This window comes from Chelmon rostratus, chromosome 4 (assembly GCF_017976325.1).
Source record: "Chelmon rostratus isolate fCheRos1 chromosome 4, fCheRos1.pri, whole genome shotgun sequence".
Classification (NCBI taxonomy): Eukaryota; Metazoa; Chordata; class Actinopteri; order Chaetodontiformes; family Chaetodontidae; genus Chelmon; species Chelmon rostratus.
Window position 1 is genome coordinate 7,159,816 of NC_055661.1, and position 21,816 is coordinate 7,181,631.

The 21,816-nt window shown below is 41.3% G+C and overlaps 3 protein-coding genes across 6 annotated transcripts in view; 2 read left to right on the forward strand and 1 right to left on the reverse strand.

The window, feature by feature from the left end:
• Positions 1–567: 567 nt before the first annotated feature.
• LOC121605360 (retinal Mueller cells isomerohydrolase-like) lies at positions 568–11,276 on the forward strand. The gene is made up of 14 exons (XM_041935243.1): positions 568–785; positions 1,541–1,623; positions 2,338–2,488; positions 3,112–3,219; positions 3,955–4,096; positions 4,495–4,642; positions 4,830–4,911; positions 5,078–5,210; positions 5,822–5,964; positions 6,049–6,178; positions 6,649–6,763; positions 9,390–9,484; positions 9,590–9,701; positions 10,762–11,276. The coding sequence occupies exons 1-14, from the start codon at positions 568–570 to the stop codon at positions 10,905–10,907; spliced, it is 1,806 nt and encodes a 601-aa protein (XP_041791177.1). The 3' UTR covers positions 10,908–11,276.
• si:ch211-198n5.11 (methylcrotonoyl-coenzyme A carboxylase 2) lies at positions 11,148–17,935 on the reverse strand. Of its 2 annotated transcripts, XM_041934853.1 has the most exons (14): positions 17,801–17,930; positions 17,334–17,445; positions 16,916–17,017; positions 15,987–16,151; positions 15,714–15,910; positions 15,333–15,511; positions 15,127–15,207; positions 14,567–14,745; positions 14,255–14,474; positions 14,028–14,119; positions 13,599–13,755; positions 13,146–13,268; positions 12,798–13,031; positions 11,148–12,644 (listed from the first exon to the last, which is right to left on the reverse strand). In XM_041934853.1, exons 4-14 carry the CDS (start codon positions 16,112–16,114, stop codon positions 12,558–12,560), a joined length of 1,677 nt encoding a protein of 558 aa, XP_041790787.1. In that variant the 5' UTR covers positions 16,115–16,151; positions 16,916–17,017; positions 17,334–17,445; positions 17,801–17,930; the 3' UTR covers positions 11,148–12,557. The 2 variants fall into 2 exon arrangements, with proteins under 2 accessions (XP_041790787.1, XP_041790786.1); XM_041934852.1 differs by lacking the exon at positions 17,334–17,445 and having other exon boundaries at positions 17,801–17,935.
• A 2,458-nt stretch (positions 17,936–20,393) lies between these two features.
• fnbp1l (formin binding protein 1-like) overlaps positions 20,394–21,816 on the forward strand; it is a 49,691-nt gene continuing 48,268 nt past the window's right edge. For all 3 annotated transcript variants that reach the window (XM_041935641.1, XM_041935643.1, XM_041935642.1), the window contains exon 1: positions 20,394–20,493. In XM_041935641.1, the coding sequence (XP_041791575.1) occupies positions 20,470–20,493 (24 nt within the window). In that variant the 5' untranslated portion in view covers positions 20,394–20,469. The remainder of the gene's footprint in view (positions 20,494–21,816) is intronic.

Genomic DNA, 21,816 nt, shown 5'->3' on the forward strand with positions numbered 1-21,816 from the left:
TGTCTAGAAGACAGATTACTGTTCCTTTTAACCCTTATTAATGCAACCATTCACTTGAATTCACCATTTCGTCCTTCTATTCAGCTTTAAACTTTCAATGATAGAAGAAAAAGAAGCAGTCATGGTTAATCATTCACTGTCGCTCTTTTTTCTGTCGCTCTTCCTCTTCCTCCCCCTCCAGAGCTAGCCAATTAAAATAGTTTCTGAGAGTTTGTTGGGACTGTCTGGAACTAATTAGACAGCATTCTTACTTCGTGCATGCCCATGTACAAACAACAAAATCAACACGCTGCTTTGAAAAGCTGACTTTATTAGTTTGACCCACATCATTGGTAGATGAGTGAGTGTTTGTGTTCCCAGGTTGACAAAGACCGTGTTTCTGAGCCTGGAGAACATTCTGCATGGAGCCGAGGGCCAGACAGCTCAAAGGGGAGCAGACAAAGCTGGCTTGTTCAGCTCTGTGGTAAGACCAGAAGAGGAGGAGGAAGAGGAGAGGAGAGGAGAGAAGTGGGAGCAAGGGAGCGACAGGCATGGAAGGAAAACGGGGAGAAAGAGAGAGGGAGATGCATGGGGAAAGGAGGGATTGGGGGACGCAAGGCAGGATGGAAAAGGGGAGGAGAAAATGAGAGAAAGGGGTGGATGAGGGGGGCGGAGGGGGGGAGGGTGCCCAGTTTCCATCCCTCACCACAGGAAATCTGTGTGCAGTTTAAATGCAAGTCAGAGTCTCTTTATGCAGGCGGCTTGTGTGTAAGTGTGTGGAAAGCATACAGCAGCATGGTCAGCCGGTGAGTAAAACATTCCCTTTCTTTCCTCTAAAGGTTTTATAGTTTGAGGATGAAAAACTTCAAGACGAAACATATTGTTAATAAGACCTTTCAAAGTTCAAATAAGTTCATTTCTCAGAGACGAAAGAAGAGAAAGCAGCTTGTAGACGCAACTCAGTGACGTTAGAGAGAAAAGGATTTGATGCAGAGTTTTCAACAAAACTCGGATTTTCAACTTCAGATTAAAGAGAAAAGTGATCGCTACAGCAGCGAGATGCCTGAAAAGACCTTGGAAAAATAATGTGCACTCTCTGCAAAAAGCCCTCAGTTAAACAACCCGAGTAGAAGCTGCAGCCTTCATCCAAAGCAGACGCAGGCAAGCCGTGGTGTTTCACTGGTGTAGTTTTCAGGTTTAATGTGAAAATAAGGCTCAAGTTAGGAATGGAAAGAATAAAAAAAACGCTTTGCACTGGCCAATACAGAAACAAGCAAGTTGACCAAACAGTCTCACCACATGGGCCATTTAGTAGCTCTTCTGGAGCTTTTGATGGTATCATATTATCTATAGTTTAGATAGTTTGGTCAACTGAACTTTCAGTTTCAGGTGAGTAGTTATGTGCATCACTTGCAGCCTGGTCATGATATGGAATATATAGTTGTATTTAGAGGAAGTCCTGATTCAACAGAGTACAGCCAACCACACAGTAAAAGAAGCTTTTAAATGAACAAAAGCTTCAAAAGCATCCTTAAAATCTGTTTTTCACTCTCCTCTCCAGAGTGGAGCATCCCGCTGGAGGCTACAGGAAGATCTTTGAGACAGTGGAGGAGCTGGATGAGCCGATGCCTGCGAGCATCACTGGTAGCTTTTCGCTGTCCAGACTGACTGATGTCATTCTCATGTTTGTCTGACAAATTTAAGGCTGCTGCCGGTGTTACGCCATATTCTGTGACCCATCAGATCCTGTGAAGTGATAAGTGAATCGCAATATGAAAGTGTTCTACAGGCACACCTCCCCACCAAATCGTCTGTATTACAGCTATCAAAATGTCTGACTCTCAATACTATGGGGTGCCATTTTTGGTAACACCATAATGAAGTCTTAGACAAAGTAAAATAGCGTGATGTTTATGCAATGGCAATACAACTGCAACCCCAACAGTATTTGGGTCACAGAATCTTATGGGTCACGGAAGTGGGTGTAACATCAGCAGCAGGTTAGCTTAGCTTAGCTTAATTTAGCACAAACACTGGAAAACTGGAGAGACAGCTAGCCCAGCTCTGTCCTGAGATTAAATATATATATCAGCACACCAGCACCTCTAAAGAATGCTAATTAACACATTATATCTTGTTTTTTCTGAAGTTTTAATGGTCCTTCTTATTTTTATGCAATGTACAGTGTAGAGGTTTATTATTTTTTGCTACAATAAGCCATACTCTTCCTGTTTTGTGTTACATTTCTACCATATTCAGTCTACTGTTTTAGTTGTTGGTTGTGGTTGTGTCACGTTCATGTAAACACTAAGCCTGAACAATGTATGTGTGTGTGTGTGTGTGTGCGCGCGTTTGCAGGTGTTATACCGTCATGGCTGGGCGGCAGTCTTCTCAGGATGGGTCCAGGTCTTTTCGAGGTGGGGGGTGAACCTTTGTACCACCTGTTTGATGGACAGGCACTCATGCACAAGTTTGATCTTAAGGGCGGTCAGGTGACTTACTACAGGAAGTAAGAATATTCATTACTTTACAAAATCAAAGCACCTTCTTTTTAATAAAATGTTTTCATTAGACTATTACACTGTCTAGTTTTTATGTCGGTGTTTTTACATGTTGTCTCATCTGTTTATTCTGTTTATCTCTCCTTCCTTTGGTCTCTGAAGCACTACTGTTTTTGAAAAGTTCCTTCTTGGGTGTTCTTGTGAAGTCGTTTTTGACGTGTATCTGGATCTAGGAATATTTAAGGCATGTCTTCACATTGCCCTGCAGTGCATTTTTGAACATAAAAAAACTAATCTGGCACTTGTGTCCCATTGTTTATCACTTTTTATAATCACTCTTGTTGCAGATCCAAATCCAGATTCTGATCTTTTATGACATCTGAAATGTGTTAGTGCAGAGAGGTTTGCAGTTCTGTGCAGCTGAGGAAAAGAGCTGACAGTTAGTGTTGCGAGAGAAAAGAGAAAAACAACTGAGACGCAGATACGCAGCAGCTACAAGCCACAAAAATCCTTCATCCAACTCCTTTTGAAAGGAGTTTTGCCTATTGAGCAGAATCAGCAATGTGTTTTATGGTATATCTTGTGACTTTATGGTTCTCTGGCACATGATGTGTGTCATCTCTGCGCTCAGGTTTATCAGGACTGATGCATACGTTCGTGCCATGACAGAGAACAGAGTGGTCATCACTGAGTTTGGAACAGCAGCCTACCCAGACCCCTGCAAAAACATCTTCTCCAGGTTAGGCCAATCCCTGACCTTCTCGACATTATTGAAATGCCCAGCTCAGGTTTGATTTGTTGAATGTTGTCAGCGCTGTGCTGCGTGTCATTAATTATATAGTAGTGGACATTTTTGGGAAATACACTCACTGTGTTGATGAGAAAATGAAAGAATGGACTTTGAAAGCGGATAGATTTTTGCTGGTAACATTGTTTAAGACCACATTTACCTCCTGACAGTACCTTACATTTATGGTCAACTTCATCAATTAATCAATTGATCAGTAACCAATTTGATAATTGATAGATTGTACCAAAAACAGACTCGTTCCAGCTCCTCAAATGTGAATATTTGCCACAATATTTCTTAGTTTTCAACGATATTAAACTGAACATGTTTGAGTTTTGGACTGGTTGGACATATCAAGCAGTGTGAAAATGTTAACTTGGGCTCTGGCTAATTCTGACGCGTATTTCTTTTTACTAATTCTTCACCAATAATTCTGAACCAAATAATTAACCAATTAATGGAGAAACTAATTGGCATTGGATTTATAATGATGATGAAGAGTGAGTTAATCACTGTGTATGTCTGCATACTAAAGTATTCCGGCTTTCTGCAGACTCTGTGTTGTTATGTACATATAAAACATCAACGCCCCACAGTGTTAGCATACTTCAATATATGAAACCCTCTAAAACGCATATCTTGTTGTATATCAGCTGACCATCAGCCTCCCTTGTTCCTGTGCAGATTCTTCACTTACTTCAGAGGCATTGAGGTGACTGATAACTGCCTAGTGAACATCTATCCAATCGGTGAAGACTTCTACGCTGTCACAGAGACCAATTACATCACTAAGGTTGATCCTGATTCGCTGGAGACTTTGAAGAAGGTGAGAGCTGATTTGTGATAAATGCAAATATTTGCTGTTTGATTTTATGTTTATTTCTATTTAAGATGCAGGCTTATTTTTTTAAATGCAATATTTTTTAAATGGTTGCCATTTCAGTCCTGACACAACAAGTGTTTTATATGTTTGTTTGGTTTGTGCTACAGTAACAACAAGTATGTTCAATCTGAAAAATATACTTCTGGTGTGTACAAGTCATTTCCACCACTTGGAGGTTATTCCTGTAATTTTGTATTTATGTTATATATGTAATTGCCTATACATTTGAAAATGATGATGTAATTTAAATATGCTTTATACATGTTTACAATGACTCTTTACCAGTCTGACTCTTTCTTGTATTCTTTCCCTTGTGTATTGTGTGCATGTATTTATATTAGGTGGACCTGTGTAAGTACCTCTCAGTGAATGGGGTGACTGCTCACCCCCACACTGACGCAGATGGTACAGTCTATAACATCGGGAACTGCTTTGGCAAAAACATGAGTCTGGCTTATAATATCGTAAAGATCCCACCTGCTCAGAGAGGTGAGTTTTGTTCCAAATTTAAACCGTCAGCAAACTTTATCTATTTGTTTGGGGGGTTTTTTTCTTCGCTTTTTATCAACTGAACAAGGTCAAAAATTCTTTCAACATGTTTAATGTTTTACTACACCATTATTGTTTTATTGTTGTTGATGTTTTACTGCCTTACACTGTCATGGTGTGTTTTCAGACAAATCAGATCCCATAGAGAAATCACAGGTTGTGGTTCAGCTACCCAGCAGCGAGAGGTTAAAGCCCTCCTACGTACACAGGTACCCAGTCAGTTCTTCCATTTCTCACAATGAATACACATTAAGATCAATTCAACAGGATCTTGTGCTAGCCAGAAAACCCACCGTTTGTGTGTGTAACCCCTCTGAGGGTTGTTGCTACTGCTTATGTGTCTGTCTGTCTGTCTCTCTGCTTTTCTGTCTGTAGTTTCGGTATGACAGACAACTACTTTGTGTTTGTGGAGCAGCCAGTGAAGATAAACCTGCTCAAGTTCCTGTCGGCTTGGAGCGTCAGAGGAGCCACATACATGGACTGCTTTGAATCCAACGACAGTATGGGGGTAGGCAGAGGGGTGGCCGGGGGTGCCGCGTGTCCACGGGCCATTTCACCCAGGGCTTGTGGACCAGAACTTCAAAATGAAGTGATTGACATGATTGGCGTTTCCTATTAGACAGTCAATCAAACACAAGCACAGAGAGATGCAAAGCAACTACAAAGAGACACCAAATGACCACAATGATGCACAAAACAACCAAAGAGAGATGCAAAACAAACACAAACATACACAAAATTATTACAAAGAGATGCAGCTGTTTTGTGTCGGGGCCAGTCTGGGTGTCTTGCTCCTATGCAAGAGGGTTGGGGGCCTTTTACATGTCAGTGTCCAGGAGCCCATTGTCTTATAATCTGTGCATGTAGGATACATGGAGTTACAAGGAGCAGATGTTTATTGGTCTTATTTCATATGAGAATGTAAAAAAGTTGTTTATTCGGCGTGAATTCATTGCACTGAATCAACACTGTTAATCATGTCATGCAGCTTATTGTTACCAAGATAGGCTTTGAATTTGAGTAATAATTTTACAAATGCGCCCCCCATCTTTTAATGTGGGCCCCCGTCTTCCTGGACATTTCTGTTCATACATGCATGTGTGTATGTGCGTGTTGTAGACGTTGTTCCACCTGGCCAGTAAGGACTCAGCGGGTTATCTGAGTAGCCACAAGTTCCGAACATCGGCTTTCAACATCTTTCACCATATTAATGCCTACGAGGAGCAGGGATTCATCGTCGTCGACCTGTGCACGTGGAAAGGGTGCGTGGCCCTGTGTGTGTCAGTGTATGGTTTTATGATCGGTGTAATTGTCTCATCCTGGCGTCGCTCTCTCTTTTTCCACAGTCATGACTTTGTGTACAACTACCTGTACCTGGCCAACCTGAAGGAGGAGTGGGAGGAGGTGAAGAAAGCCGCGATGAGAGCTCCTCAGCCCGAGGTCAGACGATACGTTCTGCCGCTGGATATACACAGAGTGAGTCCACGCACGCACACACACACACACACACACACACACACACACACACACACACACACACACACTGCAAGTTGGTGATGTCATTACTAATGTATTTACTGACTGTATAACATTCTGTTATGAACTTTCATTTTGAAATATCTGTGACTGAGGTCTTTCTCTCTCTCTTTCTAAACTAGTCATACTTGGTTGCATACTTCTCTTCAAATGCACAATAACTAGCTGATTGACATATTTTAAAGCCACAAACGTGTAGTTAAGTCGTCTGTTTAAAGCAGGATTCATTTAGCCTTATCCCTTTAGCCATCCCTTTGTGGAGCAGCTTATCCTGGATCCGTTTTTCACTCAAGTCAGACTTTTCACACGATGAACCACACTTTTCTCACACTCCTGTAAAACACCCCTCACACTGGAGTGTGCTGACAGTTTGTGTGTGCGTGCACGTATGTGCTCGTGTGTGTTTTCAGGAAGAGCAAGGAAAGAATCTGGTATCCCTGCCGTACACCACAGCAACTGCTGTTCTTCATAGCGATGGCACCATCTGGCTGGAACCTGAAGTCCTCTTTTCTGGACCAAGACAAGGTAACACACACACACACACACACACACACACACACACACACACAGGAGGCCAGCTGAGTCACAAGCTGCCATCATCGCGTCCTGTTGTCTTCAGATGCTCTGGCTCAGGATTCCATCTGATGCTGAATGAAAGATAAAATGAGGCTGTGATTAAGATCCATCTGAGAATCATCACAGACCTCCTTCATCCAGAGAGGTGACATGACACCTGGTGGATCAGCAGCCAAACACATCAGTTTGAAATTAAAATCCACACCTTCGATGTGGTTAGAGCGGTCCATGTGCGAGAAGCTCTGATTCACACGAGCAGCACATTAACAGGACCAGCAGCTGAAGAGATCCAGAGCTCACTGATCTCAGATCCGCACCAGACCTCAAGGATCTGCACTCTCAGATCCAACATCAGAACTGAATGATGAAGTTTTCACTCCACCTTCGTTCATCATCGTATGATAATAAATAACACAAAATACAACAAAATAACACTTCATGTTAGGTTTGGCATCATTGGCTCAATAGTTGAGGCATCAGTTAAAAAAGATTCAGCACATCTGTTGATCTGTGAAAACCTCATATGTAACTTTGCATCTTTTTTAACAAACCATCATTTGAACCAAGTATTCATTTTTTATTTTCAGTTCAGGATCAAGTAAATTCTGCTAATCTGTGCAGCAACATGAGCATAAACATCTGACTTCTTTTTCTTATTGAGTGAAGATGGGCCCTGTTATTTCACTGAAATGTTAGTTTACTGTATATAAGTAAAAATTCTGTGCTGTGATTTCTAGCTGAATTTGCAGGTGTGTGTCTAAACAAAGCTCTAAAGATATTTGGGAACCGCAGTTAGAGTGTGTGAACAAGTGTTTTACACACGTTGTACGTTAAAAACTGTCCCTCTGGCTGCTTTGCCTGCGCTTGAGTTTGCTCAGTAAAGCAGAGTTTTCCCACCACACAGACCCTGAGCTCAAGGCAGCATCACTGCTCCCACTGAGTGCACTTTAGCAGAGTTAAAAATCTATTCCACAGTATCCATGTGTTAATAAACATGCATGCACATAACTAGTGTGCAGGTACACGTGAGACAAATATCAATAATGCCGCATCAGTTCTGTCACTACTCCGCTTTTGCACGTTATATGCGTGTTTCTTGTTAACACGCAGTGCATACACTGTGCAAAATCATCCGATCTCAACTGATGCAGAATCGATCGGTCCTTGATCAAAGTGACATTTGTCCGGATTTTTGGCCCGAGTGGCAGCTGGATGATCAGCGCCTTGCTGATTTAAATACCCAGCGCAGCTGATACTCACCAGAATAACTGACTAAAATTATATGCACTCCTGTTTTTAAATCCAGTTCAGTCTGTTGTTTCCAGCAAACGTTAATAGCTGTGTTAATAGACTTAATAACTTAATAGTAATCTTGAAATGTACCCATCCCATTTTCCCATTTATTGTTCTTCCTCTGTAAGGTGGGGGATCACCTCACTCAGAAGAAATCTGAGGCTGATGTTCTGAGAATGAGCTGCCAACCCTTTTTCTGAATAAATCAATAAAAATCCATTCATGGAAAGCTGTGATGAAGGCAGTTTGTTCTGTAATCATACTCAGCAATGTAGCATATTTGACCAACTTTGAATTGATTTTTCTAACTTTAATACACTAACGGTGAGGCTATATACCTCACCTCTAGAAAGTGGCCCAGCCCCTCCTATATTTTTCTGTATGTGGCCCTCAGTGAAATAGTTTGGACACCCCTGGTGTAGAGATAGTGAGTCAGTTCACTAATTTACAGGCATCCTTTTAGCTAAGGATCCCTGAGAAGCTGCTCTCAGCAGCTCCCTCTCAGTTTAGAGAAGACACTCTAGGCTAAACTCTCAGTGGTGAATACGACCCCTCGTTCATGCCACCGAAAAGTCCAACTTCTCTGCCCTGGATGTGTTTGTGAGGCGCAAAAGTCTCAGCTTCAGTGGCCTTTCTTCTAAATTACACACCACGCCAGCGTTGCTTTAACCTTCACCCCCCAATCGGGATTCATCATTTGCCACATGCAGCGATGCTTCACCCTGTGTTAACTTTGGACATTTTACATCAGGTGGTTGCTTCACTGCTGACCGCTGCAGGGTGGACGTGATTTTCATATTATTGTTGCATCTAAGAAAATATCAAGGAACATTACCGATGCATTAATGTACTCATCAGTTTAATATTGCAGCTGGTGAAAATGGAGCAAATTAGAATGACTTTATGTACTGCTGGATGGCTGAATTTATACTAATACATCATCATTTATTTGTTGACTTTTATTTTGTGTCTGAAGCTGCAAAGTAAGCAGTAACTACAGTTATGAAATAAATGTAGTGGAGGACAAAAGTACAATATTTGCCTCCAAAATGTAGTGAAATAGAAGTAGAAGAAGTGCCTCAAAATTGTGCTTAAGTCCAGCACTCGAGTGAATGTACCTCGTTACTCTCAACCCCTGCAGTGCAAAAAAGAAACCGAAAAACAAGGTCCAACTTCTTTCCAAGGCTTAAAACCAGCTGCAACATTAATGTGATGAATACTACTATTAATGCATCGGTCTCTTTCTTATACGTATATATCTCTCCTGCTGTCTCTCTCTCAGCCTTTGAGTTTCCACAGATTAACTACCCTCTGTGCTCTGGGAAGAAGTATTCTTTCACCTACGGCCTGGGGCTCAACCACTTCATCCCTGACAGGGTACGAGCAGGTTTATCATTCACAGGTGACATAAATCCACAAAGTGGTGACTCTGACGTTGATGTTAATGAAGCACGTCGACTGTTTGTTGTTGACTTGCTGCAGATCGTCAAGCTGAACGTACAGACCAAAGAGACCTGGGTGTGGCAGGAGGAAGAGAGTTACCCCTCAGAGCCACTGTTTGTACCAACACCTGGAGCTACAGAGGAGGACGACGGTGGGACACACACACACACACACACACATAAATACACTCTCTCACACACATAAAACTATAAGTGAAACATAAACGACAGTGTGATCTCCAGGATTCTGTGATCTTGTCATGTCTTCAGTGTGTCTGTGGCCATGAATACGTGGAAATGTAAGAATGACTGGAAAAGACAGGAGACACAGAAGGCTGCTTGGCTTGAGGGACAAATCAACAACCTGTTGAGTTTCAAATATCATCAAGTATGATTGGAAAGTTCTTGGAGTACAAAATGTGTCATTTAAAGAGAAAATACAGGAGCGGCTGGAGGGTGGCTGGATTTCAAAATCACACGAGATCAGAAGAGATCAAGAGAGAACCGTGATTAGAACTACATTTAGAATTAGAATTAGAATTAAATAACTTCCTTTTTTTTTTACTTTGACCCTGAATGTAGTATTTTTTTGGGAGGTTTTGTCATGTGGGACAGAACATAAAGACTGAAATATTGCACTAAGAAGGTAAAACTTTGAGATTGTATCTGTACCAGAAATACGTTGTCAAACAACAAAGAGAAGAAAAAATCTGAATTTGCCAGCAGTGACTGAAGCATCAAAGGGTTAAACTCTGTCCTAATCTGCACCTGATCAAATGATTTTCTTACTTCTACTCTGCGACATTTCAGAGGGAAATATTGTTCTTTCAATGTACAGCTTTAGTTAATTACTTTTCAGATTCAGATTTTTCCATACAAAAACACATGAAGCGCTTATAAAATATGCTTTGTTATAGATAAAGGCTAAATGTAGTTGAGTATTTACAGGTAGAGCTGAAACAATTTTTAATTGAAAATTGGCAGCTATTTTAATTTAATCATTTTTCATGCATTGTTCCTGCTTCTCAAATGTGATGAATTGTGTACAATTTCCTGGTTATACTTCCATACTTTGAACTAATATATTCAAAGCTTCCAACAGAGTATTTTCAGAGTAAGGATCTGAATGTCTCCTCCAGCACTGCCTCATCTTCATCAAATCTGTGGTGGAAACACCAGCACATGCTGACCCCCTCTGTCTCTGTGTTGCAGGCGTGCTGCTGAGTATCGTGGTGAAGCCGGGTGCAGAGCGACCGGGTTTCCTGCTGGTGCTGGATGCCCGGAAACTGACAGAGCTGGCCAGGGCAGAGGTCGACACCGTCATCCCTGTGACCCTCCACGGCATGTACAAACCATGACCCGGACCTTCATCCTAACCCAGCCAAGACACATCAGAAAATAGACCACGTTCACTCTCCTGCCAGCCAACCAGACCCTTCTATCAGAAATGCACTGCAAATATTTTTTTTCTTTCCACCGAGCTCCATCACATCCCTAACAGTGACCACAAACTCACCAAAAGTCACTTTACTAAGACAAATTTAGTGAGTTGCATGAAAATGATTTACATTGAATGGCATGGTTTATGTGGGAGCCAAAAGCTTCAGATATGTACAAGTAACTCATTACTTCTCAGAAGTAGTTTAGATGCCTCGCTGTGACTCTTAATTAGCAATTTATCAGGTTAATGCAATCTTTTGAAATTTGATTCGAATTTAAGCATGATTTTTTCCCCATTTTTCTTTTCCTTGGGACATACTGTAAAATATGTTGCATGCATTATATTCCTAAACAGCAAACAGCAGTTATTAATCTTATAGTTAGCAGTGTCTGTTGATTTCAATGAAACAGTGTCTTCCTTGAGAAGGAAACCTGAACAGCGTCCTTCGGCCCGTGGAGAAAAACAGTGTGTAAAGAGAAATGACCCATAGCTTGACTTTACTTCATACTTTTTCTTTTCTTGTTAAAACATTCATTCTCTGCATTGAAAGTGGTTGATTTCATAATTTAGATAGCACCTGCATATTTGTGAAATCATCCTTGTGAAGAACTACAATTAAATACAAACAATATTTTTGCATCAAGTATTTTAAAAGGTATTTACATTTTTTTCTCCTTTTATACAAATACAAACAACTGCATTATGATGATCATTTGACATTTTGTAACTATAATAAAGTGAAATTGTTTTGACTGTTTTTGACATGACAACTACAAGGGTGGAGATGATCTGTGAAGATGCATTTCAGTCCTGTATCTGGCAGATATTTTGAGAGAGTGTGAATTATAAATTATTCTGAGACAACTCTATGTCATGTGCAAAACATTCAATTAGCACACATATATAAACAGCAGTCATAATGTGCATCATCACCTTCTATAAACTGTTCTTATGGTTTTTTTTAATGTGAAAGATGTTGATGTTGGGTTTACAGCTTCTTGTGCTGCCCCCCAGTGGCCAAAAAAGTCAATTTGTGCAGGTTTAAGGACATCACGATCACATCTTCTGGGACCTTTCAAGGCATCCACCACCTTCAGATAGGGTTTGGTTCATTAGGATGGGTAATGTTTCTGCTGTAGGTCTGTCTCTACAGTGTCTATGCTAACACCTTTGCATTGGAGGTGATTTATGTTCTTCAAAATATGAAATAAAACTTTTACTGATCTGATTTTGATATGAATTTTTAATATATGCCCTGAGTAATCAAAACAAAACAACTTAATATAACCAGAAGTAGCTCACAGAGATTAATTTGGAGCAGCATATACGTACCTATAATATGGCCTATGATAAAATAGGTTAAATATTAAGTGGGTAATCTGCTGCTCCATAAGTCTTCAAGGGCTGCTACAAGTTCTCATCCCCTACAATTACGAATCACACTGTATGCAAAAGTGTTAGCACGAGATACAAACAGATCTCTCTGGTGCAAGTCTTTCAGCAGCAGTTTAATCTCAGAGATGACGGTGGAGTCCACAGGTGGTGAGGAGGAGAAGGATGGAAGCTTCTATACACGTAAAAGTGTTGACTGCAGTTTCTCTGTGGAAAGCTGATACTGCTGCTGTCTGATGATGTCCAGGCAGTCTCTGAGAACCTGCAATCACATGCAGATGTGTGCAAAAAGACGTCATAGTGGGGAAAAAAAGGAAGTTGAAATTAAATTGGAAATAGTTTTTAATACACATTCTGAAAGAACCAGAATGGTTGTAAGATAGTTGACAGCTGAAACCAAACTGGGTTATTTTACCTTCCTGGTGTGCTGAGGCAGAATGACTCCGTCGTCCCAGAGCCTGCCGGAGGAGAAGAAAGCTGAGCTCTCCTCCTCTAACCTCCTGTTCAGGTCGTCCTCCAGCTTCTTCTTCTGCTCCCCCTCCTGCTCGCTGTCAGGGGGAAGCAGAGAGCCGGAGTGACCTGGAGCTGCCATGGATGCTCTGGCGTTAGGCCACAGGAACAGGAAATTAGGGTCAAAGGCCCGCCCACACTAGAGACAAACAGGAAACAAGGTTCAAATCATTGTGGCACTGACCCTGTATCCTAAATCCTCTATGAGTGTAATGTTTAAAACTGTTTCATGTCGAGGTATTCCGTCTCTCACCATGGCGTAGCTGTCGGCACCATGGCAACCACCAATCACCACAGTGATTTTGGGGACGGAGGCGCACGCGACTGCTGACATCATTGAACCCTGAGCCTTCAGACGGTTACTGTTCATCTCTGCCTAGAGGAAAGAGAAACAGACACACAGAGAAAGTACAGGCAGGAAGCAGACACTGATCAAAACCATGTCTGGGCTTTCCATAACTTCCACGTTATCTACCTTTGTCCTCTCCTGTCCAGTAAGAACAGTCCATCTACTCTACACATCAGATTTTTGAATAATCACTATTGGATTTCTAAATCCAAGAAGAGACAGCGGGACAGTTTAACAGAGTGTTTGAAAATGAATGAAAGTAGTGTTGGCGATTTCTGATCTACTCAGATTTTAATCTACGTTACGAAATGCATTTACACAGACCTGGACACCTTAAGTGTGCGCTTTACTCAATACCTGTGTTTTGGAGAGTGTTAGAGCTGCCGTGGGTGCCGTGTTCTGGAGGAAGAGGAGGGGGATGTCTCTCTGGTCACACAACTGGACAAAATGGCTTCCTTTGAGTGCAGCCTGGTATGACAGCTCTCCATTGTTGGCTACTATTCCCACCAGATGGCTAACAGGGTACGAATAGAGAGAAAAAACAAGATAGTTGGTCAGTATCACACAGAAACAATGTGAAAACACACTCACTTTAACTCTGAACACACACATTCTCCAATAATGAGCCGACCAAGCTGGTGGGGTGACTGCTATGCTGATAGCACAGCAAAACTGAATTCATTCAATTTGCGCTCGTAGTCTGTTATTAATGGCTGAATGTGTTGCTCCTGCTCACCTGTCCAAAGCATTTGTGTATGTGTATGTTTGTGTGTGTCTATCTTTTACCCATGGATCTTTGCAAAGCCAGTGATGAGTGTGGTTCCATAGCGAGCTTTGAACTCCTGGAAGCGGCTCCCGTCCGTCAGCCGACTGACCACCTGGACAGACAGAAATGATGACAGGAACCATGTTATTAATTCTTGATTCAGTGACAGTGAATGCTTTCCTTTAAACCGACTGCACAGAACCTTTACAGAATATACAAACTTGCTCATGCTGTGCTGCTCATGTACCATTTTAACATCCAGACTGTAGTTATAACTTCTGGGAGCGAGCCCCAGAAGCTCCTCTGAACTATGCAGCGGCTCTTCCTCCGCTCTCCTCCTCTTCGTCTCCTGCTCATCCTCATCCTCTTCTTCGGGTAGTTGGAAGTTGAGGGTGGATATGATGTTTCTGGTGTAATCGTACGCCTCCTTTTCTTCCCAAGCGAAATGGTCTACACAGCCACTCACCCTGAAACCAGAAGATAAATAAATAGACTTGATGAAGTGAAATAATTATTATTAATATGGTTATTCCTTTAATAACTGTATATTTAACAGTACTCAGCGTGAAGCCTGGCTCCTCCCAGGTTCTCTGGTGTCACTTCTTCTCCCGTGGCGGCCTTGACAAGTGGTGGCCCTCCCAGGAATATGGTCCCTATCCGGTGCACCATCACTGTCTCTTCTGCCATAGTGGGAATGTACGCTCCACCCGCCGTGCATGAGCCGCACACCACCGACACCTTGATTGACACAAAGTTTCAAATAACACACAAGCAGGCGGTTACAGTCCACAAACATGGACTGCATCCATTTGTGCTGTCTATGGCCTAAAGCTTTTGATCAATTAAACACTCATTTCATTTAATGCAGCAACTAAAACTGCAGAAGAGAGGGAACCTTAAAACAGGCACCCCAAGAACTAATCCACTGGAAAACAGCATAACACAGTTCCTTTGAATAGACTGTGTGTATCATTAGTACATTTAAAACTGTCTGCTTTTTGTTTTGCAGCGCCTCCCCTAACTGTTTATTGTTCACTGCAACAAATGAATTCATTCTTAGCCAATTTCATTATTATCTGTCAAGTAAAAGCACACGTGTACTGCTTCATGTGTCTTTACCTGGGGGATCTTCATGGCAGACATGATGGCTTCGTTATAGAACGTCCTTCCTCCCTGGTTCTTATCAGGAAAGATCTCTGACTGGATAGTTATACACACACAGAATTAGAGATTAAAATAACAGCCAGTATATAATTCACATACACACAAAAAGATGCTGAGCACTTATGTTGGAGGAGTGTGTGTGTGTGTGTGTGTCTGTTAACCTGCAACGGTAGAAAAGCTCCTCCAGAGTCGACGAGGTAAACACAAGGCAGGCGGTTCTGAATTGCTACTTCCTGTGCCCGTAGCTGCTTCTTCACTGTGATTGGATAAGCTGTGCCGCCTTTCACTGTGGCGTCGTTGGCAATAAACACACACCACAAGCCATTGATCCTGCCAATACCTGGATGGATGTATTTACAAACACATGCAGCACATAAGTGCATGACATACATGTGCGTCACATTTACATCAAAAGGTGGAAATACATTGTCTGAAATAAAAGAAGTAAGTGGAGTAAATCTGAGGCTGTAGTCAAACTGGTCAGATGATACAGCCTATAGATAGCTCCAAAGATACAGGATTGCAGCTAGTGGTTTTCTGACCAGTCAGGCAGCCGGCTGAAGGGATGTCCCCGTACGGCAGACCCAAACCAGCAAATGGTGACAACTCCAGGAAGTCCTCATCGTCCAGCAGGAGGCGCAGCCGATCCCTGACCAGCAACTTCCTGTTTCTCTGGGTGTGTCTGGTGATGGCATTTTCCCCGCCTCCTTTCCTTACCTTTTCGCTCAACTCCACGTACCTTACAGAGTGAGACAGTTGATGAATGCCATTGCAATTACAACTTTATTCCGATTAGTGACAAGAGCAGAACCCACTTCTTATGGCAGGCGTTGCTGTTTCGGAGGTTAGCTTCATACACATGTCGGTGGATGGGCTGGAGGGGCTGCTCCAGCACTGGGAAGGCACTGCGCAGAGCTCTCCTCCTCCTGGCTGCAGAGCTCATGCAGCGGACTGAACACTGCCAACGCTGCTCGGCCAGCCTTCGCCACAAGATTCACACAGCACATGAACAGTGTTGTCACCGATATCAAACATTGACTGTTAGTCAGAGATACTGTGGGATAAAGTGCACTAGTTTAAAGCCTGTTTACAGTGACAACATGATAAAAAAGATGTGACAATCAGGTGGTAAGTTGTTATGCTGCTGTGATCGTTCTTATGCTACAAAACTATCAATTGATGAGAACATAAATAGCCAAAATGCCCAACATGTCTGCAGTATATCAGTGGCTAACACTTTAACATTCACTGCATTAACTGATAGTATATGTCAATAACATTATGAGAAGTAAGCAGACAGACTTTGTTGAAGTGAGAAAAGGTCAGATTCTTTTATCATAATATCTTTTGATTCACAAAATTTTTCTCCACGATTAACAGCGTGTTAACAAGCTGTAGCCTGTCAGAGTGTAAGATCAGGATTTCACCTTTTATAATGACAACCGTTGCTAAATTTGCTCAACCGTAGTTATTTAACATTCATTCTCTGAGCTGGAGAAACGGACGTGACTTAACAGCAATATAATGAATTACTGTTACTATGGATGGCCAATTCTAATATTATTAAGAATGTGGGCCAAATGGGTTAATTTCTCTACAGAAAACTTAGAAGTTTAACACAAAACCTGGGGGGACCATTAACAAGCAACATGCAGAAATGAGATGAATTTGTGATTATGGTACAATTATATCAGAAAATAATCTGAATTTAAAATGCAATATGGTCCACCATATCTGTAATCACCTGTTATGTTTCTCCTCTGTTGTGTCTCTCGTGGTCCGTGATGGCGACTGCGTGTAAGGAGGCACAAAGGCAGGACACACTCTTCCTCCACTACACACACTCCTTTTATGAACAGAGAGGGAAGCAACACACACAAACAAACAGGTGGGATTTTAATCATGAATCAGATATAGTAGCTCTAAGACAGTCATCAGTCACCTTTTGCACATCCCCATATACATAAGATCACTGATTGTCTTTTTTACACTTTAGTGCAGGATTAAATACCTGCCCACTGATTAATGACGGGGATGGTCTTAAAATTAGCTCCACCAAGGCCAGCTACTGCAGTACAATGCTACTTTCACATTAATGCATCAGTTACATAAGTTACATTTTAAAAGCATGATCCCTTTTACTTGTAAAGAAGTGTTCTTACAGTGTGTTGGTCCCACTTTCACTTGAGTACAGAATCCCTAACACCACATTGATGTCCTCTAGAGAGGGTGGCAACAGGTGTGGAGGCTAGACGGCATCAACAGCACTGGCACCTGACGGATGACCGTTAACTTTATACCTTGAAACGCTCTTGATACTCTAAGTTTGAACCTGACTAGAAAACAAACATTCATATAACTGTTAGCTAAATGAACGTATGAAGACTGGAAGTTAGCTTGGTATATAGAGTGTCAATTTTCGCTATTGAATGAAGCAAAATAAAATTAAACCTAACTTAAACGGTGAAATATTTTTGGTAGAAACCTGCAGACAAACTTTTTGACCGTGTACAAATCGTTAGCGACTCAAAAAGAAATGTATGCCAAAGGTCGTGAAGACGTCTGAGTGCACTGAGAAACAAATGTAAGGTTATGGCTTAATGGATGGAAATGATGCAATGTCTCTTACCTTGTCATGCAGCGGTACATGTTTGCCCGTGTCTGCTGTAATGCAGCTAATTGCACAATTTTAATAGCTAAATACTACCCCAAAACACAGATAACTAGTTCACAGCCTCTCAGTACAGCGGAGGAAAGTCTTCTTCACTGAGCTTTGTTCGCAGTTTGCTGGCTGAGTTATACATTACCGCCACCTGCAGGAGAGGGGGGTGTAGTGTCGTTGGCAGGAAGCTCAAACTGAAAAACACAAATTTAATTGACTTATTCCATTTTAGGCACTTTATACTGCACTACAGTCCAGAGTAATTCTATGGAATTTTTGGCTGTATATTTTAAGGCAAATTTTCTTATAGTTCTTAGTGGCCATATATATTTTTTTACACATTTTTATATAGTCATTTGTATAAAATTTAGATATATATAGTCAGCTTTTATTTTTTTTTATTTTGTATTTTCTCTATTTCTGTTTATTTTATGTCATTTTTTCCCCAACTGCCTGTAATACCTGAATTTCCCAAGCTGGGGATTAATAAAGTCTCATCTTATGTTATCTAAAAAAAAACTCTTCTTCAACATCAGTAATAACAATCTAATAATATCATTGTCAGTAAAGTTTGCTAATAATAACAGTATTTACTTGTACTTTAGTAGTTTTTTTTTTCAATGATGGACTTTCACTTGTAATGAGGAGTTGGTTTTATGGTGCAGAACTGTTACTTCTTACTGAAATATAGGATCTGACTACTTCTTCCACCACTGCTGCTGATCTGTTTCTTTTCTGGCTTTTTAGTCATTAAATATGAGGCTATATTAAAATGATGTCTTCCCATGCAGACTTTCTAAAGACTTGATATTGAGCTTTGTATGTTTTCATGTTTTGCTACTGTGTACACTCAGCACACACAGGTGTGTATACTTAAGCAGTATAGGTGGTATTATTTTCTTTATTATTCTTCTTTCTTTCTTTCTTTCTTTCTTTCTTGTTCTTTCTTTTCTTTCTGCCTGTGAGTATAAATATTCAATGTACAATTCGCCTAATTATATTTTCGTATCCAATGAGGCTGCAACTAATAATCATGTTCATTACCAATTTATCTGCCAATTATTTCTTCAATTAATTGCTTCCTCTTGTCGGCTGCAAAATGTCAATAAAACAAACATGACTTTAAATGTGCATTACCCAAAGGTATTTGTTTACTATCAAACCCTGTATGCTTATCAGAAAATCATCAAATCCTCATACTTGAGAAATTGGTTTTAATGATTAAAAAAAATACTGTAACTAATAATTTTGACAAAATAGTTGCAGAATAATTTTCTGTCTGTTGACTGATATTTTCAACTGATATATTCAAGCGCTGACTACAGCTGTAGTGACAAAGAAAAGCCGCTAGAGGGAACTGTTTATTCATATATTAATCATATTAATGAGTTGCGTTTCTGTCCAAAGATCGTTTATTATCGCAGTAAGATAAAAACGACACTTTGTAAAAACACAAACTGCCCTGCGACCCAGTGAAATAATGTGTAGCAGGTTGAATTGACAGTAATACTTCCCATAGAGTCTCTAGCCCCACAAAGAGATGACATTAACTGATGATCACCACCTGAAATAAAATTGATTCTCAAAAAACAAACAAACAAAAAAACCCCCACTTCCATCAATGTTAGCTTTAGCAATAGTGTTTTTCTCATGTGGGTCAATTGATTTAAATGAAGAAGATATGTTTTTAAAAGGACATATTTACATTCGAAGGAGTTATTTGGAAACTCTGCAGTGACCTAAACTGAGAGAAGACACACTTGATCCCTGATGATCCCTGAAGTATTGCTGTCAGGCAGAGAGTGCAGAATAATGTAAATTCAACCCCCATTCCTCAGAGTAATAAGATACAAGAGACCATAGACAAACTCTCCCTTTCAGGTATTATATATTTTTCTCTTCCTTTGGCATTGACAGTGAATTTATGCTGTTCAGTCTCACATTTCCTTTTCACTCTATTCATTTATTTATTGGTCAAAACAAAAATCAATACTTTTATCCTTATGTTTTTACACTATGACATCTAAGATGATAAACTTTAAATTGGCTTGAAAATTTAGAAGGTGGGCAAACAGGAAATTTAATGACGCAAAATAATTAAAATAACATTTTGATGATATGTTTAGACAAGCAGTTCCAATCAGGTAAATCCTATTCTTGTGTTACAATTTTTTGGTTCTTTTACAGCTATTTTTATTACTGAATTAATTAATCATACTTAAATTTGTAATAAATAAAATGACAAAGAATAATTGTGTGAATAGATTGAATTGCTTGTTTTTAGATATTGCCCTGTTTCCAGGTAGTAACCTATGTCATGTTTTACGTCTAGCATCATATAATTGTATTTTTTTTAACTGTATTTTTTAACTATTTCTTTCTTTATTGCTCATTCCAAGGTGTAAAACCACCTGGATGACCACATCATCTTTAGGGCCACTGTGGTCCAGGGCTCCTGGTTTGGGCGGCCCTGCTGATTCAGGCGGATAGAGAGCAGAAGGAGGAGGAGAAGGAGGAGGAGGAGTGTTTGTCGACAGTCAGTCAGTCAGACGGACCAGAATCCCAGCGGCAGTCAGGAGAGTCTGAGCCGGGAAAACTGCGTCCAACACGGGAGAAGTCAGCAGGGGGAATCCGCAATGAGTTGGGGAACGGAGCTCTGGGTATGTTTAAACTCTTCAAACTGTGTTTCTGAACAACCGCTCGGCTCGTGTGCGCGGTGCTTCGGCAGGGACGGCACACCGACTTGTTTGACGAGTGGAAGGAAGGTGCCGTGTTACCTTTTTAGCTTTGTGTGAAAAGGCGAGCGGCTAACGTTAACGCTAGCCGGCGCGGCTAAAGCTAAAGCTAATCCGCGGCGCACCTTAACGGCTGTGACAGCGGCGGAACAATAGGCGAGTCCGCAGACACACGGGCACGGCAGGCGGGGCGGGGGTCACGCTGCCGTCTCCGACACATTATCCGTCAATTTAAATAATATCTGGGCTGCGGAGCTGATGTTCGTGTTTGCCCGGCAAGTTGCGAAGTTGTATTTTGACGGTTTTTGTGTGTGTCACACCCTGTTTGAAGGCGAAGCTGGCAGGGATCCCCGGTGGCAGGGTAGAGAGACGGTGTGGTCCGGGCGGAGACCACCATCCTGCTCTGTCGGCTGGGAATGAACCCCAACTTCACAGCCGTTTATTTCACGCACTGATTGGCATGGCATGCTTCTTTGTCGCCGGTTATCCAGTCTTTTGTCTCAACTTCCATGTGATTAGGAGGGACACATGCTCAGAGGAGCTGGATGGTACACCTCACGACGTTTGTCCTGTATTTCTAGCTATTGTGACTCAACGAGGAGCTAAATCCTAGTCAGTCAAATCAGATTTTATTTGATAAGTCAGTCAAATAGCTGCTGGCGCTGCTCTTTGTGAAGTACAGTAGATATCAGAGTGAGTCTTACACCATCCCCATGTCTCAGATTGGTTATGATGATGTGGTTTAATTGATTTTTGCAGCATGTGCTTAATTCATGTTGTATTTGTTTGAATAAGAGCCGTAACTGACAGTGTGGTGAGCTCCAGCATCTATTTCTTTTGGGGTGTTGGCCATTGCAAGCTGTGGTAACCAGAGAGGCAACCAGAAGCATCCTGTGTGTGTGTGTGTGTGTGTGTGTGTGTGTGTAGGAAGGAGGGGGCTATTTCTCCCTCCCTGAGATGATACTCCTCCAGCTGACCTCAGTGGTTATTATCTGCAGTTTAATATAAGCTAAATTTGTGCTTGCTCAGGCCTCAAAGGTATCTTGACCGTGCTACTACAGACAAAGAGATAACTGTGTGCTTGTCCGTGCTTCAAAAGGATTGTGAAATAATGCGCACGTGAACGCAGATGCGAGCCGTCGGGATACCAGTGTTGTTTTTGGATCTCCCATTCATGTTATCCATTCAGGTTTTCTTCTTTCTTTTTTCGCCTTGGCGAGCACCAAGTAGGGATAGGATACAATCAGC

Excerpts from the sequence above, each read along its gene's own strand:
- LOC121605360 (XM_041935243.1), top strand. The coding sequence starts at position 568 with ATGGGGAAAGGAGGGATTGGGGGACGCAAGGCAGGATGGAAAAGGGGA. Across the intron at positions 5,965-6,048 it reads GACCTGTGCACGTGGAAAGG|TCATGACTTTGTGTACAACT; the intron begins GTGCGTGGCCCT and ends CTTTTTCCACAG. Across the intron at positions 6,179-6,648 it reads TGCCGCTGGATATACACAGA|GAAGAGCAAGGAAAGAATCT; the intron begins GTGAGTCCACGC and ends GTGTGTTTTCAG.
- si:ch211-198n5.11 (XM_041934852.1), bottom strand. The coding sequence starts at position 17,820 with ATGTACCGCTGCATGACAAG. Across the intron at positions 13,032-13,145 it reads GTGCCGACAGCTACGCCATG|TGTGGGCGGGCCTTTGACCC; the intron begins GTGAGAGACGGA and ends GTTTGTCTCTAG. Across the intron at positions 12,645-12,797 it reads TGCCTCAGCACACCAGGAAG|GTTCTCAGAGACTGCCTGGA; the intron begins GTAAAATAACCC and ends ATGTGATTGCAG.